Source organism: Neopelma chrysocephalum, unplaced genomic scaffold (assembly GCF_003984885.1).
Source record: "Neopelma chrysocephalum unplaced genomic scaffold, ASM398488v2 Primary Assembly neopelma1_84, whole genome shotgun sequence".
Taxonomy (NCBI): Eukaryota; Metazoa; Chordata; class Aves; order Passeriformes; family Pipridae; genus Neopelma; species Neopelma chrysocephalum.
In genome coordinates this window covers 3,288,662-3,308,817 of record NW_020897746.1, presented here as the reverse complement: position 1 = coordinate 3,308,817, position 20,156 = coordinate 3,288,662, and the positions used below count along the sequence as shown (strand labels likewise).

Here is a 20,156-nt window from a genome sequence, read left to right as displayed (position 1 = left end):
TGGCGGCGGGAGCGGCGGGGACAGACCGGGAATGACCGGGAGTGACCGCTGGGTCGGAGGGGAGGATGGGTGGCCCAGGACAGCCCCCGGGCCCCTCCCAGCTCCGGAGGACTGTTTGGTAGAAAACTCTCCATCAAACGAGTGAAAGTAGAAGAATTGCAGTAGGAACGCGCTGAAATAGGGATGCCCTGACTTGACAAACCAAACCCCAGACCCAACCACCAACGACACAAAACGCCTCGGAAACGTGGAAGTTCTCAGCACCCGAGGCCCTGAGCACCCCAGGTGGAGTTCAGGAGGAATTTTACTCCAAGCAAGACAATAGATCCGGCAGCCTGGGGAGGACCCTTCCAATCTGAGTTATTCCATGGCTGTAGGATGAGCTGAAGCGCAGTCTGGGCGTTCTCACCCCAACACCAGCCATTCCCCACCCCTCGGGTGTGTTCCCTCTTTCCCGTGCTCCTTCTGTGCCTTCCCCGGCAGTGCCTGACGTTGTATCTGAGTTTGTGACCAGCTCTGTTGGGAAGTGACCTCAGCTCTCAGCCCTGGAGCTCTGCACTGACAAGCTGTGACAGTATTTTTTCTGTATATAAAATACAATAATCCCACTGCATCTTTACAAGACTTTGTCTCCCCAGGCAGCCAAGAGACTGGGTGTATGAACCAACAAGCCCCTCTTTGCTTTTTTTAAATGTTCCCCTGTCCGGCTGCAGCCCCAGGCTTTCCTTACTCCACGTGGGATTGCTGCAGGAGTTAGTTACCAGGAGTGAGCAGTACTGCTCCAGCCTTTATACCTCATCTTTATCCTGGCTGGCAGGAGGGACAGACTCTGCCCTGGGGGACACACACATATCCATAATGCTCCCTCCAGCCAGGCATTCTTCCTGCACATCAGACACAGAGAGGGCCCAAACCACTGACTGGTGACTGAGGAGGCCAAGGTTATAATTTGGAAGAAATAAACTCGTGTAGCAGCGTGCAAGGGATTCCAGAATTCCATAATTCCATCCTGCTCCCGGACACCAGGCAAACACCCAGAGTGCTCCCAAAGTCTGGATGTCTCCAACTCAGGTGTAACCCCTGGGAGCTGCTCTGGGCATGTTTGGAGATGTAGTTTCAATATTCCAGCACAGGGAGCCCAGCAGGTGGAGCCTGCTGATCATCCAGGGGTTGATCCCACAGGAATTCCTTCCAGCTGCACTTTGCTTTGCCGTTTAGGCTGTAACTGTGAGCACACTTGTTCTGATGGCACTTCTCTCTAAGTGCTTATGCATTAATTGCTCCAGGTCCTGGCATCGCTTTGGCATTTTACTGGCTGGACTTCCCACACTGACAGATCTGTGGTCCAGGAGGAACGTCACAGACACGAAACTTGGTGGTGTCTCAGCAGTGAAGACAACAATAGGAAACTGGGATGAAGCTGCTCCGAAGGATTGTTGTTCCTGAGGAGAAGGAGTCACACGATCCCTTCACACGTGGAACACTTGGTGTGAGTTATTCTAAAGAAAGGATTTGTTTTCCAGAAATATTCATTTATTTAGTTTTTAAATAGTGTTCTTCAAATCATGTTCCTTTTACCACACCGTCTTTGGCATTTTTCTCCTGGAACTTTCTTGCAGAGTGGTATAAAATGTAATTAATATGTTTTTTACAGAAAAATAAGTACTCAACCCACAATTCCCCAAAGTATTAAGTAACACACCTAAACCTTTATCAAGTTGATTACATACAGTATTAGGACAAAACCTTGCTGGGTATGTGCTGTATACCTTGCTGGTATATGCAATGGTACAGAGAACTCCCCTCTCTCCCTCCAGTTCTTTCTGAGGAATCAGCACCATAAATCAAGGTCAAGCCTTCCAGTGAATTAACTGGACCCAGTCTGGCAGTAAATTAAAGCAACGGGTAATTTGACAAGATAATTTGCTTTCTAGTTTGACACATGATAGATTTGCATGAGGGGGAAAAAAAAAGTGAAACTAGAGAATATTCTAGGCAAACACGATCAGGGGAGTGAAAAGAGGAGGATGGGAAGGAAAGGTAACTTAAATCCACTTTTCCCAGATCTGTTAGCTCAGTTCTAAATCTGTCTGCAATGTTCTGCAGGCAGAATACATTGGTATGGATGAGGCTCTTCAGTGTTGCCCTTTAAAAACATTAACTGAGAGAATACATCACAAACATGAACCTTAAACTTAAAGGGTGAATATTCTGATGTTATGAACATGGCAGTGAAAAAAAGGAAAAAAAATCTCCTTTTCTACTCTTTCAATGAGAGCAGTTTCACAGTGAACACCTTTGCTGTTTCATGATCCTTCACTAGAACAGCATTTTTATTAGTATTTCCCTCTACTCACTGATGACAACAGAAAAATAAATGCTTAGGAAGAGAAATCCGATCACTTTCATCAATACATTCTGTGTATTAAAACATTTTGCTTAAACTTAAGCTCCACAATCAGTGTGGCATACGAAATCACCTGCGTGGGGTTTTACACCTGGGTAATTCCTCCTCCTGTTCTGAAAAGTCCGTGCAGCAAAGTCCAGCCCTTCTCGTGCCTTGGTACTGCCAGGGAGCCACAGAAACCAGCAGGAGCCAGCAGAAGCAGATGTTATCACCTGTCGGTCTAATTCCTGATGCGCTAATTTAGCAGTTGAGAACCTGAGAAGCACTTTTAATATGGTCTGGGTATTATAGATATATCTGTCTCTATATATAAAATTCTGTTCTGGATGCTGCGAGTCCGGAGGGCCACAGGGCACTTGTGCACAGGTGGGTGCGGAGCAGCTGCTGCCTCCCAGCCCTGCCGGCACAGACCCCCCTCACACTGGGAGAAGACCCCCCTTCACAGCGGGGACAAACCTTCGCTCACAATGGGGACAGACCCCCCTCACACTGGGGATGGACCCCCCTCACATTGGGGATGGACCCCCCATCATAGCAGGGACAGCCCTCCCCTCACACCGGGGACAGCCCCTCCATCACACCGGGGACAGCCCCTCCATCACACCGGGGACAGCCCCTCCATCACACCGGGGGCAGATCCTCATCACAGCGGGGCAGAAGCTCCTCACACCGGCTACAGACCCCCCCTCACAGCGGAGACAGCCCTCCCATCATACCGGGGACAGCCCCCCATCGCTGTGGGGACAGACCCTCCCATCACACTGTGATGAGCGACAGACCCTCCCTCACAGCGGGAACACCCCCCCTCAGACCAGGGACCGCGCACCCTCACACCGGGGACAGCTCCTCCTCACAGCAGGGACAGACCTCACATCACAGCGGGGACAGACCCTCATGACAGCGGGCACAGCCCCTCATGACAGTGGGGACAGACCCTCATGACAGCGGGCACAGCCCCTCATGACAGTGGGGACAGACCCTCATGACAGCGGGCACAGCCCCCCCTCACAGCGGGCACAGACCCCATCGTGTCTCTCGCCGGGTCCCCGCCCGGCTCATCCTCCTCCTCCCGCCCCGCCCGGCGGACCCGCGGTTTAATCACATCCTTCTGAGGCGCAGCTCTGCATTTCGCACCACATCCCCCCGGCCCAGCGCCCGTGGCCATTCCTGAGGTTGCCTTCAGCCTCCCTCTAGTGGATTGGCCTAAAATGGTCCTTCCACAGGCGATCCCGGAGCTTTAGAGCGGCTCCAAACTACAAATACCAGCAGCTCCGGCACCGCTGAGAGGGCCCAGGACCCACCTCTCCTAGAATAAACCTCTCCGCTTTATTCTTGCAAACATTTCTAAAGATTTTTGCTTTTCGTGTATAGCCATAAAAGCCCACGTGGGGCGAGGAAAGCGTTTTGAAACATTCTGCTTGGACTCGCTAATTTTTTTTAGCCGCTCTTTTATTTTCCCCGTGGTGGGTGGGCCCTTCCTGCCTCAGAGTGACGGTGACAGAAGGACCCAGACCTTTAATCCTGTTTCGCAGCAGGTTTAACAGGAGAGCGGCTGCAGCAGCCCGGGAATGACCATGGAGAAAATCCTGAAGGCAGAGCTGAACACCAACATTCTGAAGGCTGTGGGCAGCTCGGGGGGAGGATGTATCAGCCAGGGCCAAACGTATGAGACAGACAGCGGGCGGGTGTTCGTGAAAATCAACCACAAACCTCAGGTCAGTGCCAGCAGATCTTTGAGTACTCCTATGGTTGCATGTAGAGAGGTTTTCATTGTTAACAATTCAGAGTTTTGCACTTTCAGGCTGACTTTTAATTTTTACAGCTTTCAGTGATCTTTTAAAAGCTGTATCTGTTTTATATCCAGTATTAGAGCAGCAGGTTTGGTTAGTGTGAAATGCAGTGTAATGCGACGTGATAACCCTCACCCTCATGGCAATTCCTGCTAAAAGGAGGCCACGCACAAAGCTGTCATTGTGGCACTTGGGGTTTGGAAAAGCCCAGAGCTGACTTTGCATTCACTGTGCCCTTTTTCATGTTCCAGTTGGGAGGATCAATAGTGGGAGGGAACAAACAGGGGCCAGTGCTAAAAATCACGTATTATCTTTAAAGCTACAGAGGTTTCAAATGTCCCCATTGCTTTTTGCATTTCTAGAAGTAAAATTCTTCAGGCCAAACTCTTGACTTTTCTATTACTAAATGAATACTCAATTGCTTTTTCTAACACTGCAGTGCATCAGAAATTTGCATTATCAATATCAAAACCATCCTAAACTGCTGTGAAGAACAGCAGCTTTGCTTCAAAAACACAAAGCACAGGCTGAGTGTTTGTGCTGTCATCTCCATCACTGGCCATTGACCTTGAGGAAAGGAAAACCAGTTTAAGGGTTCAGTCTTTTACCTCATTTGGCAGTGGCTACTTGGGGTTTTGGAGGAGTAGGTCTTGGGCATTATCCTCAGAGGTGCTGTTATATCCAAGTAGTTTGGTGTCTCCATAAGCAGCTGGAAATCAGGGTGAAATGTGACATATCCTACTACCCTGGAATGAATTTAGGAAAAAAAAGAAGTTAGGATTAAGGCACTCGTGTCTCCCTGTATGGACTGAAGCCTTGCTGCAGCTCTGTCCTTTTATGAAGAGGAATTAACTCCTTTTCAGTCTGTAAAGGGGTTGTTGTTTTCCAAAGTACTCATTGCAAACATCCATAGTTTAGCCCAGGGATATTCTTATTCCTTGGCAGGCTAGAAAAATGTTTGAAGGGGAAATGGCAAGTTTGGAAGCCATCCAGAAAACCAACACTGTGAGAGTGCCTCAGCCCATTAAAGTGATTGACCTGCCTGGAGGAGGAGCAATGTTTGCCATGGAGTACCTGAAGATGAAGCACCTCAGCAAGTATGTCCATACACCTCTTTGTACTGTGTTTTGGGGTATATTTTTGTGTATCTTGCAGTCAGTCAGAAAACTTCATGAGCAGAGTTGCTCTGATTTCTCAGAGGTGGAGCTTCTCTCTGTTGACATCTGTGTTTGTTACAGATGATTTTGGTCCATCTTTCTCTCATGAGATTTTTCATGGAGTTTCTTTTCCCAGCTCATCAGGTTTCTTTAACCCTCCAGGCTGCTCAGGTCTTTTCTCTCAGTAGAATCTTCCAGTATGATTTAAGTCATGATTAAGTTAAGATGACATGAAGTTTCATTTCATCTGTCAGCCAACCTGAACATGGCATTCAGGGGTCACATGTTCTTGAAAACAGGGTTTCAGGAGTTCACTGATGCATCCTGGGCCCATATGGGAACATTGTCATGACTTTTCTGGCAGCTGTTTGTCCAGCCTGTATATTTTTATTGGGACAATATTGGCAAGTCCACAGCCTCCTCAAATAGTCCATTCCAATCCATCCCACTGTTCCTAGGAAGGATTTTCCAATGTCTATCCTCAGTCCTCCTGACTGTGATTTTAAACCCATTATTTTCTCCCTATTCTGGGCATTAGAAGAAATTAGTTGGCATCTCTGCAGCTGCTGTTAAGGTACATGTGGAATATTTAACTGGTTTTTAGTTGTCTATCTTCAGCATTAAGCAACCTTGACTCAGTCTCTGCCTTTGGCTTCTTCCCAGACTTACCATTCCCACTGCTGTTCAGCTGATCTGGAAGGATAAAGCCCAATAGTTGATACCATGTTCTGTCCTCAGCTGATAGTGGGGCTGATAAGGAAGAGCTCTTGATTCTCCTGCCCTCTCTGCTCCTGTTTATACCACCTTGTTCTCTATTTACCTTTCTTGCAAGAACATTGACTTATGTCCATTTTATTACCTGCTACAGCCTGTGTCTTCAGAGCTGTTGTTAAGTCACTTGCCTGTTATGTGCTTGTGAAGTTGATTAAGGTTCTATGTTTGCCAAAAATATCCTTGTTCATATTTAATCGAGGGGTCTTTTTCCCCTGTTACTTGTCTACTTCCAGTTTAATTTTGCTTTTCTTGATCCTACAGATATTCCTCAAAGCTGGGAGAGCAGATAGCAGAGCTTCATCTTTATAACCAGAAACTTGGAGAGAAGCTGAGGAGTGAGGGAAGCACAATTGGTAGAGTATTGATGTCATGTCCTAAACCAAAAAGAGAGCAATTCCTTTGGCTGTGGTGCAGCGTTGCATTATAATTTTATTGATAATTAAAGTCAATAATGGAACAGTTATGTGAGCTGTGTCCCTCTTGTCCTGCTTAAAGTTATTTTGTCTGCCTATTCCCTGAAATTAAGGTCTGTGTTTGCAAACTTTACCCTGTAAGAGCCCCTAATATTTATTTTATTTTGTAGGAAAAGGAGCCGGTCACTCTGAGTCCCAGTATGTGGATAAGTTTGGATTCCACACAACCACCTGCTGTGGTTACATACCACAGGTATGGTACATTCCATGGCTGGGAAAGCCGACAGGCACTTGGATAGGTCTGGAAACTCCTTGTTCCATTGACCTTCAGCTTTGCTTTCCCTGTTCCATCGACCTTCAGCTTTGCTTTCCCTGTTCCATCCTGCCCTGACAGCACAGGGAACACAAGGACTGTCCAACATGTGTGCCTTGATACAGAGCATGTGGCCAGCACATGGTGGATAGAGTGAGAGTTTGAAATGATGGGGTGGCCCTTTAGCTTGGTGATACTTAATCAAATCAGTGTCCCTTCCCACACCATGTCTTGGTTTTGTTTTTATTCACCCCCTACTATATGGATCTCAAATGGCAAACCCCACTGCTTTAGGAGAGCCTCATCATGTAACACGTCACATAAGACATGGAAAGGGCTCTCAGAGATAATACCACCATTTTCTGGCTCTGCACATGCCAGGATTTCATTCTGTGACTTAACTGATTGAACTTTCAATATCTCAAACTCTTTGCTAAATACTTTTCACAAAATTAGAAATGAGTTACCCAGTAAAAATAAACAAATATTTCTGCATTTCTAGAAAGATCTGAAACATGATATGGAACAACAGACATGATCTCACCAGAAACTCCCCTTCTAAAATACATTAAGAAAATGGGACTGAATGAAAATAGCCACAACCTCAACTTATGTTAAAGAGAGCCCCACCTAAGTGTGGGAGAGAGCAGCATTCCCAAAAGAACAACCAACAAAGCATCTCAGGCCACTGTGCATTGGTCACACTGACACGGTCCAGGCCGTTGTGTCATCATCAAACATGGATCTCTAGCTATTATCAACTCTGACTGCACATATATTAAAATTGTGTGTCACAAACCTCTGCTGTGTTTTCCAGGTGAACGAGTGGCAGAGTGACTGGCCAACCTTCTTCATCCGTCACCGACTCCAGGATCAGCTGGATATGATTGAAAGGGATTATGGAGACAGAGAAGCCAGAGAACTTTGGTCACAGCTGAAAGTATGAACCATGTCTTAAATCTGTTGTTTATAATGTCAGAAAATGTGCATCAGTGGGTTTGTAAAGGTGTTTTATAAGAGATTTACTTTGCTTAGGATGAGCAGTGGTGAGTGGACAGTGGGTCCAACAACTCTGTCAGCCAAACAGGATTCCTGTTGCTCTTTCATTTTTTATAGGTAGTGAAAATAAACCTGTAATTCAACAGTGACATTTATTTCTGATAATGATAAGATGCTAAATCCAGTCTAAGAGCTTGGTGTTACAAACTGGGTGAGATTCTGCTGCCTGGACAGTTTTTTTTTACATGGTCCAGGTTCACAGCCAGGCTGGGTCAGGCCACGCTCCATGCAGCACTCAGAGAACACCAGGGATGTGTTCCTCTGCAAGCTCCATGTCACAAATTTATTCTTTAATTCTGCTGCAGTGGTGTAGATGTTTTTCTGCTGCCATTTTTGCCACTGAAATGTTTTAATTTAAACAAAATTTATTTTATATTTCTCTGACAGTTAACACTATCCACTTGTAGAAATAATACATTAGTATTAGGTGTTGATACTAGACTGTGATAAATGCTTTGCTAAGCTCTGTCAAGAACAAATCCAGAATATTTGTTACTGGCAGTTCAGGTTTGTGTTTGTAGCCATCAACTTCCCAAGCACTCCATGGGGGCAGCATTTGGCCAGCTCAGGCTCTTACGTCCTACAGTACTTTATTTTATGTAATATTTTCTTCATAACTCTTTAATTGTTGCCTGCTTGTCCTTTTTCAGCCAAAGATCCCTGAAATGTTCTGTGATGTGGAAATTGTTCCCTCTCTCCTGCACGGGGACCTGTGGGCCGGGAATGTGGCTGAGGACAGCTCCGGGCCCATTATCTTTGACCCCGCCTCCTTCTACGGCCACTCGGAGTTCGAACTGGCCATTGCTGGGATGTTTGGGGGCTTCAGCAGCTGTTTTTTCTCTGCCTATCACAGCAAAATACCCAAAGCTCCAGGATTTGACAAACGAAACAAGCTCTATCAGCTCTTTAATTACATAAACCACTGGAACCATTTTGGGACAGGGTACAGGGGCTCTACCCTAAACATGATGAGAAAACTCCTAAAGTAACCAGGTAGGTTTGAGAAATTCCAACATATTCTCTTAGGAATGGGCAGCCCCTGCTCATCCAAAGTACCACAAACTCGGAATTGGTGGTGAAACACCTGACATGGAATAGGCTTAGTGGACTTTTGAGCCTCGCTAATTAAGAGCAATTGTGTAATTTTTAACTTGAGCACTAATTTCCCAGCACAGATTCCTCCCCTGCTGAAGGACAGGGCTGTATTGTTTGTGGAGGGCCCACTGGGTTGTAAAAGCAGCAGGACAGTCAGCCTGACTCTGCTGTCTCACCTCATAGCTGCTGTTTTCCCACAGTTGTTCCACAGCAGCATCTTCCCACTCCTGCTGCTCCATCAGCAGTTTGTTATGGAGAGCTGCAGTTGTGGGACTGTGGTGCTGGAAGTAGCAATGAGTTCCTTACTGTTCTGTTTAGTTTTCTGTCCCTGTTCCCATCCCTTTTCCCATAAATATTTCTACAGTCTTCCCTTTTCCTTTCCTTTCTCATGTCAAGTGTCCTAATCCAAAGTTCCAATCAGATTCTGTGAATCTGAAGATGAAAACATTGTCTTTTTGGTTTAACGAGCAGACAAGGCCCTTTGGCTGCACTTGCAAACATATGTAATTAATAATATTTCTAATATTTAATTTAATGTAATTTACTCTCAGGCTTTTGTTTTTCTCTTGCTGTGAGAACTGAAATTCCAGTGGTATTTCCTAAAAAAGGATATCTAGTTCCTTGGTAATTAACTGTATGATCAGAAGTGGGTTGTTACCACCTGAGTTTGATAACATTTCATAGATTTAGTGTGATATTTCAGTGTGTTGTACTACAATAGTAACATATTTAAATAACTTTGTAAAAGGACAGCAAAATGTGGGAGAGAGGCTCCATATTTTGGTGACAAGAAGCACCTGTGGCTGCTGGGTTGGTCAGTGCTTGATGTATTTTCAGTTTTAGAAGATGAGGTGCAGTGGGCAAAGCTGGTCTGTTGTGCCACCGCTGGGTTATGGAAGGAACAGTGCCAAATCCACTTTGTAAGGGTTTTATTGTTCCTCACTGCTTTATTTTTACAGAAAACACGGGCAGTGGGAATTTGGGGAGAAAACTGTTCAGCAAAGACAGCGGTTACGATGTGAGCTAGGGTGCATTAGTGAATCTGTGGGGTTTTAATGGGAGAAAGTTGTAAAGAAAGTAAAAGTAAGTGCAGTTCCACAAGTATTTATGTGAATTTGAAGATTTGGCTAAGAATGGCCTCACTATTTAGGCTTCTGACTGTTGTCATGACAAGTACTAAAATATAATATTCAAAATGCTAGAATATGTTTAGACTTTTTTGCACTTTAAATGGTTGTGCTATAAAGATTTCATAAAGTTTAAAGTTTGATGTTGTAATTGGTACAGTTTAAAACAATGCACTTTGTTCTCTGTAAATAGGGTACAAATAGGGAAAAATTGTTACTTCCTTCGAATCAGGGGAATCTGTCACGGTTGGTTATAAAACTTACTAGAACTGGAACAGTGGAAAAGTGGAATAGTAGAGTTAGGACACAGCTGGAATTGTAGCTGATGGCTGGAAGATCCAGGTTTGGGAAAGAGCAGAGTGCATGTGCACTGGTGTTCATGGATGTGAACAAACTCACCTGTATTACACTGCTGTGAACTTAAACTTCTTCTCAAATAAAACACTTGCCTTGCAGAAACCAGGTGTTTGGTGTACCTGTGTCTGGTGACTGTGGTTTGTTTTAACGAATTTGAGCCTGAAGATATTTGGGTGTGGATGGAGCTGCTGGATGCCAGGAAAATGCAGCTGCCTTCCCAACATCCTGGCCAGGCTGAAGTGCCCCCCTGAATTTCCTGTACAGTCAGTGGAGATTTAGTTGTAGCTTTCAGGGTTCCAATGTTGTTTCCAGAATTTTGGGAGGTTTAGGTTATTAACCAGGTTAATGTCATATGCAGTGTCTTGGTGTGGGTTGGGTGAGGAATGGAGGCCATGGATAAATAACAGCACCATCCAGCTATCTCCCACGCTCCTTGTGCAACCAATGTCCCCATCCCTGTTCCCTTCCCCAGGGGTCCCTATCCTTATCCTCACCCCTGGGTCCCCTTCCCTGGGTGTCCCCAAGCTTGGGAGCCCATTCCCACGTGCCCATCCTTGCCACCATCCCCAGGACCCCATAGTTGGGTGTCACTGTACCTGGTGAGTGCCCCCAGGCTGTGTGTCCCTAAGGTGGGTGTCCCCAGGGTGGGTGTCCACAGGCTGGATGTCCCCAGTCTGGATGTCCCTGTCCCTGGTAGGGGGGATGTCCCCAGGCTGGATGTCCCCAGAGTGGGTGTCCCTATCCCCATAGTTGAGTGTCCCTGTCCCCAGGGTGCCTGTCCACAAGGTGGATGTCCCCAGCCCCAGTATGGATGTCCCCATCTTTGGTGGGTGTCCTTGGTGGGTTTCCCAGGATTGGTGTCCCCAGGATTGGTGTCCCTGTACCTGCTGGGTGTCCCCAGGGTGGGTGTGTCTGGTGGGTGTCCCTGTCTCCATGGTGGGTGTGTTCCTGTCCTCAGGGTGGGTGTCCCCCTGTCCCCATGGTGGGTGTCTCTTGTGGGTGTCCCTGTCCCCAGGGTGCGTGTCCCCAGGCTGGGTGTCCCTGTCTCCAAGGTGGGTGTGTCCCTGTCCTCAGGGTAGGTGTGTCTCTGCCCCCATGGTGAGTGTGCCCGCCCCCAGGGTGGGTGTCTCTGCTCGGTGTCCCTATCCCCAGGCCGGCTGTCCCTGTCTCCAAGGTGGGTGTGTCCCTATCCCCAGGGCGGGTGTCCCTGTCCCCAGGGTGGGCTTGTCCCTGTCCCTAGGGTGGGTGTCCCTGTCTCCAGGGTGGGTGTCCCCCTATCCCCATGGTGGGTGTGTCCCTGTCCCCATAGTGGGTGTGTCCCTATCCCCATGGTGGGTGTGTCCCTGTCCCCATGGTGGGTGTGCCCCTGTCCGCAAGGTGGGTGTGTCCCTTCCGCTCTCCCGCCCCTCGCTTCGCGGATCCGCCTGCCTTGTTCCCTACCGGCGCCCGTAGGAGGCGGGAGCAGCGGCGGCGCGGGGCGGGCCCGGAGCGGCCCCGGGTGTTTGTCCCGGCCATTGATTGTCCCGGCCGTGGCTCCGGGACGGGCGGGGGGTCCGAGCATCGCTCACCCTCCGCGGGGCTGTGCCCGGAGCCCCGCGGGGCGGACGGCGGGGGAAGGCGGCGGGACCGGGCGGGGCCGCGGGAGGGACCGCGTGGTGCGGCCGGGCGGGGACTGCGGGGCGGCGGCACTGACACCGGCACCGACCTGCCCTGCCCCGTGTCACAACACCGGGACGGGATGGACGGAGCGGGGCCGGGGCCGGAGGAAGGCGAGGAGCGGGAGCCCGGGGCCGTCAGCGAGAGGAGTTACCTGGAGAGCTTCACCGAGAGCCGGGAGGTCTCCGAGCTCATCGCGAACCTCAGGGGCGTGTTCGGGGAGCTGGTGACCCGGGAGATGGCCGTGGAGCGGTTCGTGGGTAAGCACGGCATCCACAGAGCGTGCTATTGCTGAACACCAACACTTTGTTATTTAAAATCTTCTATTGTGTATCATTTTGTTATTGCTGATAACCAAAAAGGCGCTAAAGCTCTTAATTTTTAGGTCATTGATAATGCTGGAACTTTATCAACAGGTGGTTCAGGTTTGGGTTTTTTGCTCGTTTTGTTTCCCATTCTTTATTACTTGGTATTTAGCCACTATAAATAAAAATCCTGGGTCTAGATCTCAGAAATCAGAATTCTGACCCTTGTTTTGCCTCCAGTTTCCTATTCAAATGCAGGCTGGAATTCAGTTAAAGTTTATATATCTGTCAAATAAAATAATTTTTGTAGCTAATTACTCATCAACACACACGCATTTTGTGCTTTAAAGTAGCAATTTAATATTTTTGCTCTTCTGCTTCATAGGAAACGTGAAGGGTTTTGAAGCCATACAGATCATGTATTTGTTTCTGAGTGGAGGTAACTTGGGTCTGATTTTTGTGCCACCTGATGAAAGCTGTTCTGCCCCTGGACCTCAGCTGAACCTGGGAGGGCTGTAATTAGGTGCCTGTAGGGGTGTCCTGGGTAATCAGCCTGTTACAAGGCACATCTGTGTGTTGGGTCAGTATTCTGACCAGGTGATTTGCGAAAGTTAATTCAGCACTTCATGAATTCACAAACTGACTTTCGCAGACTGGCATTTTGCAAATACTTCTGCAGAGAGCGGCGAAATTGCAAAAACTTACAGCTGCTGGATCAATATTTTGACTGTAAGTTTTTGACAAAAAGAAACCAGGTAAGCAAACAATAAAGCAGAACCTGCAAATTTAGAGATTTGACCCTGCAGAAGTTCCTTACTAGCGTTGTATTTGATTGACTGAATTGACTGTTCCGTCCGAGGAGGCCAGTGATGAACATGTAGCTGTTCAGGTAGAAGTACCCTGAACATTCACATTCTTTGATCATTCAGTGTCACAGGTGAAATGTCAGGTTTTAGTGGAGTAGAAAAAGCCATTGCTGCAAAAATCTTGGTGTCTGAGAGGCATCATCTCCCCCAGCAGATCACCCTGCTGTGCCTCTCTGTGTCACATCATGTGTGCTGTCTCTGGGTATTTAAATTGGATTTATGAGCTTTCTGCCTGCCTGTTGTTGCCCAGTAAATACAGGCTCAATATACTTAAAACTGACAGGTGCTGTGCAGGTGGTTCAGTATTGGGTTATAATATTCAGTGTCCTCAGGTGTCATTTGATCCTTCCTGGGCAAAATGTCCCAAATCTGGTAAGTTTGTGGTCAATGTGTGGGCTGGAATGCTGAAACTTAGGGAATACCTTTAATCCGTGTGCAGGGAGCACAGTGATCATCCATTCCACATGGGTTTAATGCAGGTTCACAAAAACTCTTGATGCTCAATTTTTGGTGAACCATTAGAAACAGAAATTTGGGAAACAGTTTAGTCTGCAACTACAATTTTGTAGGAAAATAAGGGAAGATCTCTTCTGAAATAATAGCATTAGAAGGACTGTTTTAGCTTCATTCTCTTCAGCTTTTATATTTAGGGGTTTATTTACATTGCCAGGCTGGGATCTGGGAAAAGAATTTGCTGTTAAATTCCACTTGGGCTGGAAAGCTGCTGCTTTGGGTGTTGGTGGAATTTGTGTCCACTAGTTCTGTTTGTGCACAGCTTAAGGCATCGTTAATTACAGTGGGAAGTCAGTGATGATGAGGAGCTCAGGTTTCCCTCTTGATGGCATTGAGGTATCCCAGTGGAATTGCACAGGGATACTGCTGGATGGTGTCTTGAAAGTGGTTGTGCAGTGTCATCCACTGGTCAAGTGCAGCACTGTTGGAGTTGAGTCACACCTTCAGTGTAAGTGTTGATGTGTAAGCCAGAGAAAAAGGACAGAGAGCAAAATGGTTTGAGAGAGAAACAAATGCAGGGGAAGGAGAGGTTAAGGAGGTTTTAGTTTTCTAATTAAAAAGCTGTTTTCTGACCAAATAGATAAAATATCCCCAGACATCTCCAGTGCAACATTGGATCGCTTGATGATTTCTCCTGGAATCCAGTTCTCATTTCTGTCTGATTTTTGTTGATTCTGGGTTTAAATTGAAAAGCTTTTGTGTCTAAAAACCCTGGCAAGTTGTTCCTAGGTATTTTTCAATATTCAGTTTCAATTTGTCCTTCCTTGAATCAGTACCCCAAAGGAAGAGACCAAAAGAGAGTGAGTGAACAGTGACAGAGTAAGTGATGTGAATAGTTTTGAGGGGCACAGATGGGAGTAGCTGCAGTTTGTGTTTGTCCAGGTTAAAATTTGTCAAGGATTCTTTTTTCTTTGCTGAATAGTTCCCTGTATTCTATTTCAAAATAAAAATGCAGCTCTCAGGATTGTGAGGACCCTCACTTGCACAGTGCTGCTGTGTGGGATGTTTGTCTGCTGTAGTCAGGGAGCTCCCAAGAAAGAGGTGAGAATTTTGCTGTGCCTGTACCCTGTGTGAGTGCAGATCCTTTGGAGTGGAACTGCAGCTTTAGATACTTTCCAGGCTTGGGAATGACAGCCTTGGGGTGACATCCAGTGTGTCCAGGGAGCACTGTTTTCTAACTATAGTTGTCTGACTTTTCCACCTCTCTTACAGGTGGTGGCAGCCCAAGGATACAGGAGTCTTAAGCTAAAGCTGTCCAGAGTCAGGGAGTATCTCACAGTTAATGCCTCTCAAAGCCTGTCATTTGAATAGTTTATTACAGATGCCTTTTTCATTTTTCAGGTATAATGGACAAGTACCAGGAGCAGCCTCACCTTTTGGACCACCACTTAGGTAGGAATGTCTTCTTTAAATAATTTTTGTGTATTTACTTGAAAATCTGTTAAACTGTAAGATCCACGTTTCTATTATGAGATTGATGTGGCTGTATTACTTACATTATATAATTACTAACTCCCTCTTTACTATTAGAAGTATGAAAAACTGTAAGTGAACTGCATGTAGTCTCACTGTTTTCCGTCTCCTTTCACAGAGGGGATGATGAATTCCTTGTTGGATATAGTACGGGACAAAGGATCTCCTCCCCCTCTAGTTCACCTGGCTTTTAAATTTCTTTACATCATTACAAAGGTAAAAAACCCCAAATTCAACATCCTGTAACTGAAATGTGTAAGGTACCAATGTTCTGTTTGTCATTTTCAAAAATAGTAAAATAAATAAATGTGATGAAATATTTCGAACTTGACTGTGAAACATAAACTCTCCTTTTTCTCGTTTTTCACAGCATTTGTGATAGCTCTTTTTTTTTTAATGACCCAGAATTGTAAACATCAAGATCTGAATGCAAAAAATATTGCAGGCATTGAGATACTGAGTGATAAGACAAGAGTCATAATGTTGAAGAGTAAAATATGACGAAGAATTAGATGGATTGTGGAATTTCCATCCCTGCACAAGGAAACGGTTTTGGACTGTGAGGGCTGAGCACTGGAATAGGTGGCTCAGAGAGGTGGTGAGGTCTCCATCCCTGAGATATTGGGCACCCCACACACGTGGTCCTGGGCACTCTGCCATGGGTGACCCTGCTTTAGGAGGGTTGGACGAGACAATCTCCAGAGCCCCCTTGTTTTAAAGTTGAAGAATTAGGATTTCATGAATTCTTAATAAGTTTGTAAAAACACAGACATCTCAAGGTGTTTAAGACCTTAATTCATGCCCTTACTCTTTTTATGACATGAGGATCCGATTCAAGAAATTCCTTGGGGGGTCTTTCCTTTCCCCCAGTACGTGATGATGCTGGATGGGTCACTGAATTCTGGAACTTTCTGTTGCAGGTGAGAGGGTACAAACGTTTCCTCCCCCTGTTCCCTCACGAAGTCCGGGACCTGCAGCCTGTTCTGGATATGCTCGCGGAGCAGAACCCCAGGGATTCCGAGGTGAGGACTTGCCGTGCCTTTTGTTTCGCTTTCATGGCTCCAGGTGAGCAGAGTAAGAAAAAAATCTGGAAAAAAGTGTATAAAGCAGTGAGGGATCCTGTCAGGTGTTAACTGAGCACCTGGGTTTAGTGTGAAACCATCATCAGAGGAGATGATGCCTTCCTGAAGGAGAGGTCTTGGCTTTCCTACATGGGGTTTGTTCCAAGGATTCAGAAGCAATGGCAGTGGAGGTTGGATAAAACCTGTAAGCACTCATATAAGGGAACAGATTGATGGAAACAACAGTAATGAGAAGGGCAGTGAAAGATGTTGAACCTCCAAAAGGAGTAACTGAAAAATCCTCTTCCTGCTGTGCACATCATTAACAGTGCTGGTAATTTAGCTTGAAGTCATAACAGTAAAATCACAGGAAACAGAGGGTTTTAAGTTTTCTGTGTTTTTTCCTATTTCTTGATGTAAATAGGCTGGTTTGTAAACCTTTGGGTTTTGTCAAAGTTGGTAGAACTTCTGTGTTGATAAGGAAACAAAGATTAATTTTGTTTGATTTCATAAAACATTTGTCCTCAGGCCCTCAGCATGTGTCTTCAGATCTGTGGGGAGTTGGTTTGGGGTTTTTTTTGTCCTTTTCTTTTGAAAGGAGGGAGGTGAAGATTGGAAAAAATGTCACAATTGTAGCACAAGGCCTGAATCTGCCTTTTTACAATATATTCCTGAGTGCAGAAAAATAACACAGAATTTAAGATCTTTTCTTTCTACCTGTTTGTAGTTTGAAAAACAACGTGACACCACTTCATTATGTGTTCTGGTTTGAAAGTTTTATTTGGCTGGGAATGTTCTGGGGAAAAATCCTGATTCTAAAAAATACTTAAGTAAAGAATGTTTAATGGATTTCATGGATTGAGGTCATAGAATCATAGAATGTCTTGAGTTGGAAGTGACTGATAAGGATCATCAAGTCTGATTCCAAGATGCTTAATTTCATATTCTTACATTTTTAACAAGGAAAAATAAGAATTCCAGAGGGCTTATTAAGATAGATGAATTTTAAGATAGATCATCATCTGTTACAAGTAACAAAAATCATGGATTTGAAGACAATAATTGCATTGCTGCTCTAAATTAAAGTATTTTTTTAATAAACACCATCAGTTCTGACTCTCTGCTGCTGTAGTTGTACAGCTTTAGAGCTTGGAAAAAGTTCCTTCTTGTATGTCTGTCTCTCAAAGCTCATCTGAAGTTGTTTCAGTAAACCCATGACAGCAGTAAATAAGAAATTAGGAAGAAAACCATATTTCTGTTATATTTGTGACTGGAGGCACAGACAGGCTGAAGGAAGGACGAACAGGAAAATGGAAACGTTCAGTTTTCCATGGAGAAGGAAACAAACCTTCCTAGATTTCAGGTTTGGGGAGGAGGATCCATTAATTTTGTTACTGTTCTGCTTTTTGGGATCACTTGTATTCTGTCTCCTTTGGAGTTTCAGGACACTCATGTTTGGAGTTTTCTCTTCATCATCTTTGAAAGTTCCTTGGAAACAGTGGGTAGTTTGTGCTGCTGAGACTTGCTTGGAATATGTTCCAGAAAATGGAGTAATTCCTTTGTTTTACCATTCCTTTCCAGACCTGGGAGACTCGTTACATGCTCTTACTGTGGCTGTCCATGATCTGCCTGATTCCTTTTGATCTGGCCCGTTTTGATGGAAACCTTGTTTCAGAGGGAGGGAAGGCTCGGCAGCCGACCATGGATCGCATCCTGGACATAGCTAAAGTGAGGAAAATCCCTCTTGTAATACTTTCAAACCTCTGATACTGGGCTTAACATATTGATATTTAATAAATAATATTCTGAAAATGATATTACTTAAGAATATATATTTTGTGTCTAATCTGTGAAGAATTTCTCCGTGTGTTTGGAATCTTCAGTCTGTTGTTTGCTGCTTTAGTGACAGGTGAGACTGTTACTTGTTTTCTCTGATGTAATAAACTAATTTATTTATGTGAATGCCTGCCTTTGAGTATGTTGCTGGCTTTCAGTGTTTGAAAATGCCAGTGAGCTTTTGCTGAAAGCCAAAATTGAGGATTTTTAGAGGAAATCGGTGTTTGATCAGAATGATTAACTTTGGAAGCTGTGACTGCCTGAAGGTTTTTCAACAAAGTTTCACTGGGTGTCAGCTCAGGTGGTGACTTGTCATCCCTTTGAGATAAAAATAGACAAGTCCCCCTCCCACAGGTGCCCCAACAGCTCACACTGCTGGCACTTGCAGGCTTTTGCTTGTAGGCCAATGTGCCTCTGAGTGAAGGCTTCAGTAAAGGTAATAAACCTGCTTTAAAAGGCACCAGAAGGGAGACTCTGCCTCAGATACAGTTTGTTAAATGGGAAAATTAATTTTTTACTACCTTAAGCTCAGTTTGTAATCACAGTAATGACATAATGTGTGTAATCATCATACTACTTGTAATCATAAGTATCCACTAGTGTATTTTGTACACTACTGTTGGTGTTAAATCTCCACGTGTGAATTCTTTTACAGTCAGTTTTCTTTTCCCTTTAGTGTTACCTGGTTGTCAGTGACAAGGCTCGGGATGCAGCTGCTGTGCTGGTGTCCAAGTAAGTCTCTTTTGTGCTCCTTGGCAGAAAGGAAAAGCCTGGCTCCCATTTCTCCTGCTGTTCCTTAGTCTGGGAGGGCTGGAAGTTGCCAGCTGTCTGTGGGATGTTACTGTTGCTTGAATTGGATCCAACAAGTGTGTTTGTTGTTGGGAATTGATTTCCTCTGCTTGATAGAGGAACATGTTTCTGTCACACCTGATGCAGATCTTCCCTGTTAATAGGATACTGGAGAAGTTGCCTTCAGGGGCTGGTTTGTGCTACAGGGTTTCAGAGATCCTTGGTGTTGCTGCTGATTTTTGCAGGTGTTGCACTATAAATAGGGAATTGGTCTTTGGTATTACTGGTAGTGCTTAAATTATGTAAAGGGAAATAGTAATGCTAGAATTAATTTTCTTAATTATCTCTCATTCAGAAAGCAATACTTCTGTTTTCTTAGCTTTTTTGTTGTCAAATAACTCATCAAAAGGAAGAGGTGTGGGATAAGGGAACTTTGTGATCCTACTGTTTTACATGGTTGGTGTTCAGGCTTGGGGACAATCTGTGACAGGGGTATGGTTGTTCTGACATTTTCTGCATCACACCAGTAATACTGAATAAAAGAATTCTTTAAACCACTAGGGTGGTTTATAAATTTGAATAATGAGCTCATGTACCTCCCCTCTCCTGCTGCATCTGTGGAGATGGTGTGGGTTGTGATGCACGTGGAAATAAATGACAGAGACCGTGAACTGGGATAGCACACGTGTATCCCTTGTTTCGGTACCTATCCCGGTCCCCATTCCCGCATGTTCAGCTCAGGCTGTGATGGATTTGGATTTCCTTCCCTTTTCCGTGTCTTCAGAGCAGTAAAAGCCCCGGCCCTGCAGTGCAGCCCGTGCGCGCCAGGGGGAGCTGCTCGCACGGCTTTGGGGGTGCCCTGCAGGGACAGGGGGACACGGGACAGGGACATGGGACGTGGGACGTGGGGACAGGGGGCACGGGATGGGCACGTGGGGACATGGCAAGTGGGGACAGGGGGACACGGGACAGGGACGGGGGACACGGAACGTGGGGACAGGGGGTACACGGGACAGGGATCGGACAAGGGGACATGGGACATGGAACATGGGGACGGGGGGACACAGGACAGGGACATGGGGATATGGGACATGGGGACAGGGGGACATGGAATGTGGGGACAGGGGGACATGGAATGTGTGGACAGGGGGACATGGAATGTGTG

The 20,156-nt window shown here is 45.7% G+C and overlaps 2 protein-coding genes and 1 long non-coding RNA gene across 12 annotated transcripts in view; 2 read left to right on the top strand and 1 right to left on the bottom strand.

Annotated features, from left to right (window-relative positions):
* Window positions 1–12: 12 nt before the first annotated feature.
* FN3K (fructosamine 3 kinase) lies at window positions 13–10,908 on the top strand. Of its 8 annotated transcripts, none has more exons than XM_027691665.1 (8): window positions 13–574; window positions 1,287–1,489; window positions 3,940–4,122; window positions 5,143–5,294; window positions 6,390–6,481; window positions 6,712–6,794; window positions 7,672–7,794; window positions 8,564–9,042. In XM_027691665.1, exons 3-8 carry the CDS (start codon window positions 3,976–3,978, stop codon window positions 8,900–8,902), a joined length of 936 nt encoding a protein of 311 aa, XP_027547466.1. In that variant the 5' UTR covers window positions 13–574; window positions 1,287–1,489; window positions 3,940–3,975; the 3' UTR covers window positions 8,903–9,042. The 8 variants fall into 8 exon arrangements, 7 of the variants coding, with proteins under 7 accessions (XP_027547466.1, XP_027547465.1, XP_027547467.1 ...); XR_003535596.1 differs by lacking the exons at window positions 13–574; window positions 1,287–1,489 and adding an exon at window positions 10,592–10,908 and having other exon boundaries at window positions 3,825–4,122; window positions 8,564–8,651; window positions 8,767–8,906; XM_027691664.1 differs by having other exon boundaries at window positions 13–1,489; window positions 3,943–4,122.
* On the bottom strand, window positions 2,309–3,016 carry LOC113971585. Its single transcript, XR_003535597.1, has 2 exons — window positions 2,931–3,016; window positions 2,309–2,863 (listed from the first exon to the last, which is right to left on the bottom strand). It is a non-coding gene; the product is annotated as an uncharacterized LOC113971585 (long non-coding RNA).
* A 920-nt stretch (window positions 10,909–11,828) lies between the features above and the next one.
* Window positions 11,829–20,156, top strand: part of TBCD (tubulin folding cofactor D) — a 117,226-nt gene continuing 108,898 nt past the window's right edge. For 2 of the 3 annotated variants that reach the window (XM_027691477.1, XM_027691476.1), the window contains exons 1-6: window positions 11,829–12,408; window positions 15,174–15,224; window positions 15,424–15,521; window positions 16,226–16,327; window positions 17,948–18,094; window positions 18,879–18,934. In XM_027691477.1, the coding sequence (XP_027547278.1) occupies window positions 11,844–12,408; window positions 15,174–15,224; window positions 15,424–15,521; window positions 16,226–16,327; window positions 17,948–18,094; window positions 18,879–18,934 (1,019 nt within the window). In that variant the 5' untranslated portion in view covers window positions 11,829–11,843. Of the gene's footprint in view, window positions 12,409–12,533; window positions 12,574–12,838; window positions 12,893–15,173; window positions 15,225–15,423; window positions 15,522–16,225; window positions 16,328–17,947; window positions 18,095–18,878; window positions 18,935–20,156 lie in introns of all 3 variants that reach the window. The other variant, XM_027691478.1, reaches the window with a different exon arrangement.

Coding starts and splice junctions, on each gene's coding strand:
- FN3K (XM_027691663.1), top strand. CDS start 3,976: ATGACCATGGAGAAAATCCTGAAGGCAGAGCTGAACACCAACATTCTG. Junction 5,295..6,389: donor AAGATGAAGCACCTCAGCAA/GTATGTCCATAC, acceptor TTGATCCTACAG/ATATTCCTCAAAGCTGGGAG. Junction 7,795..8,563: donor AACTTTGGTCACAGCTGAAA/GTATGAACCATG, acceptor GTCCTTTTTCAG/CCAAAGATCCCTGAAATGTT.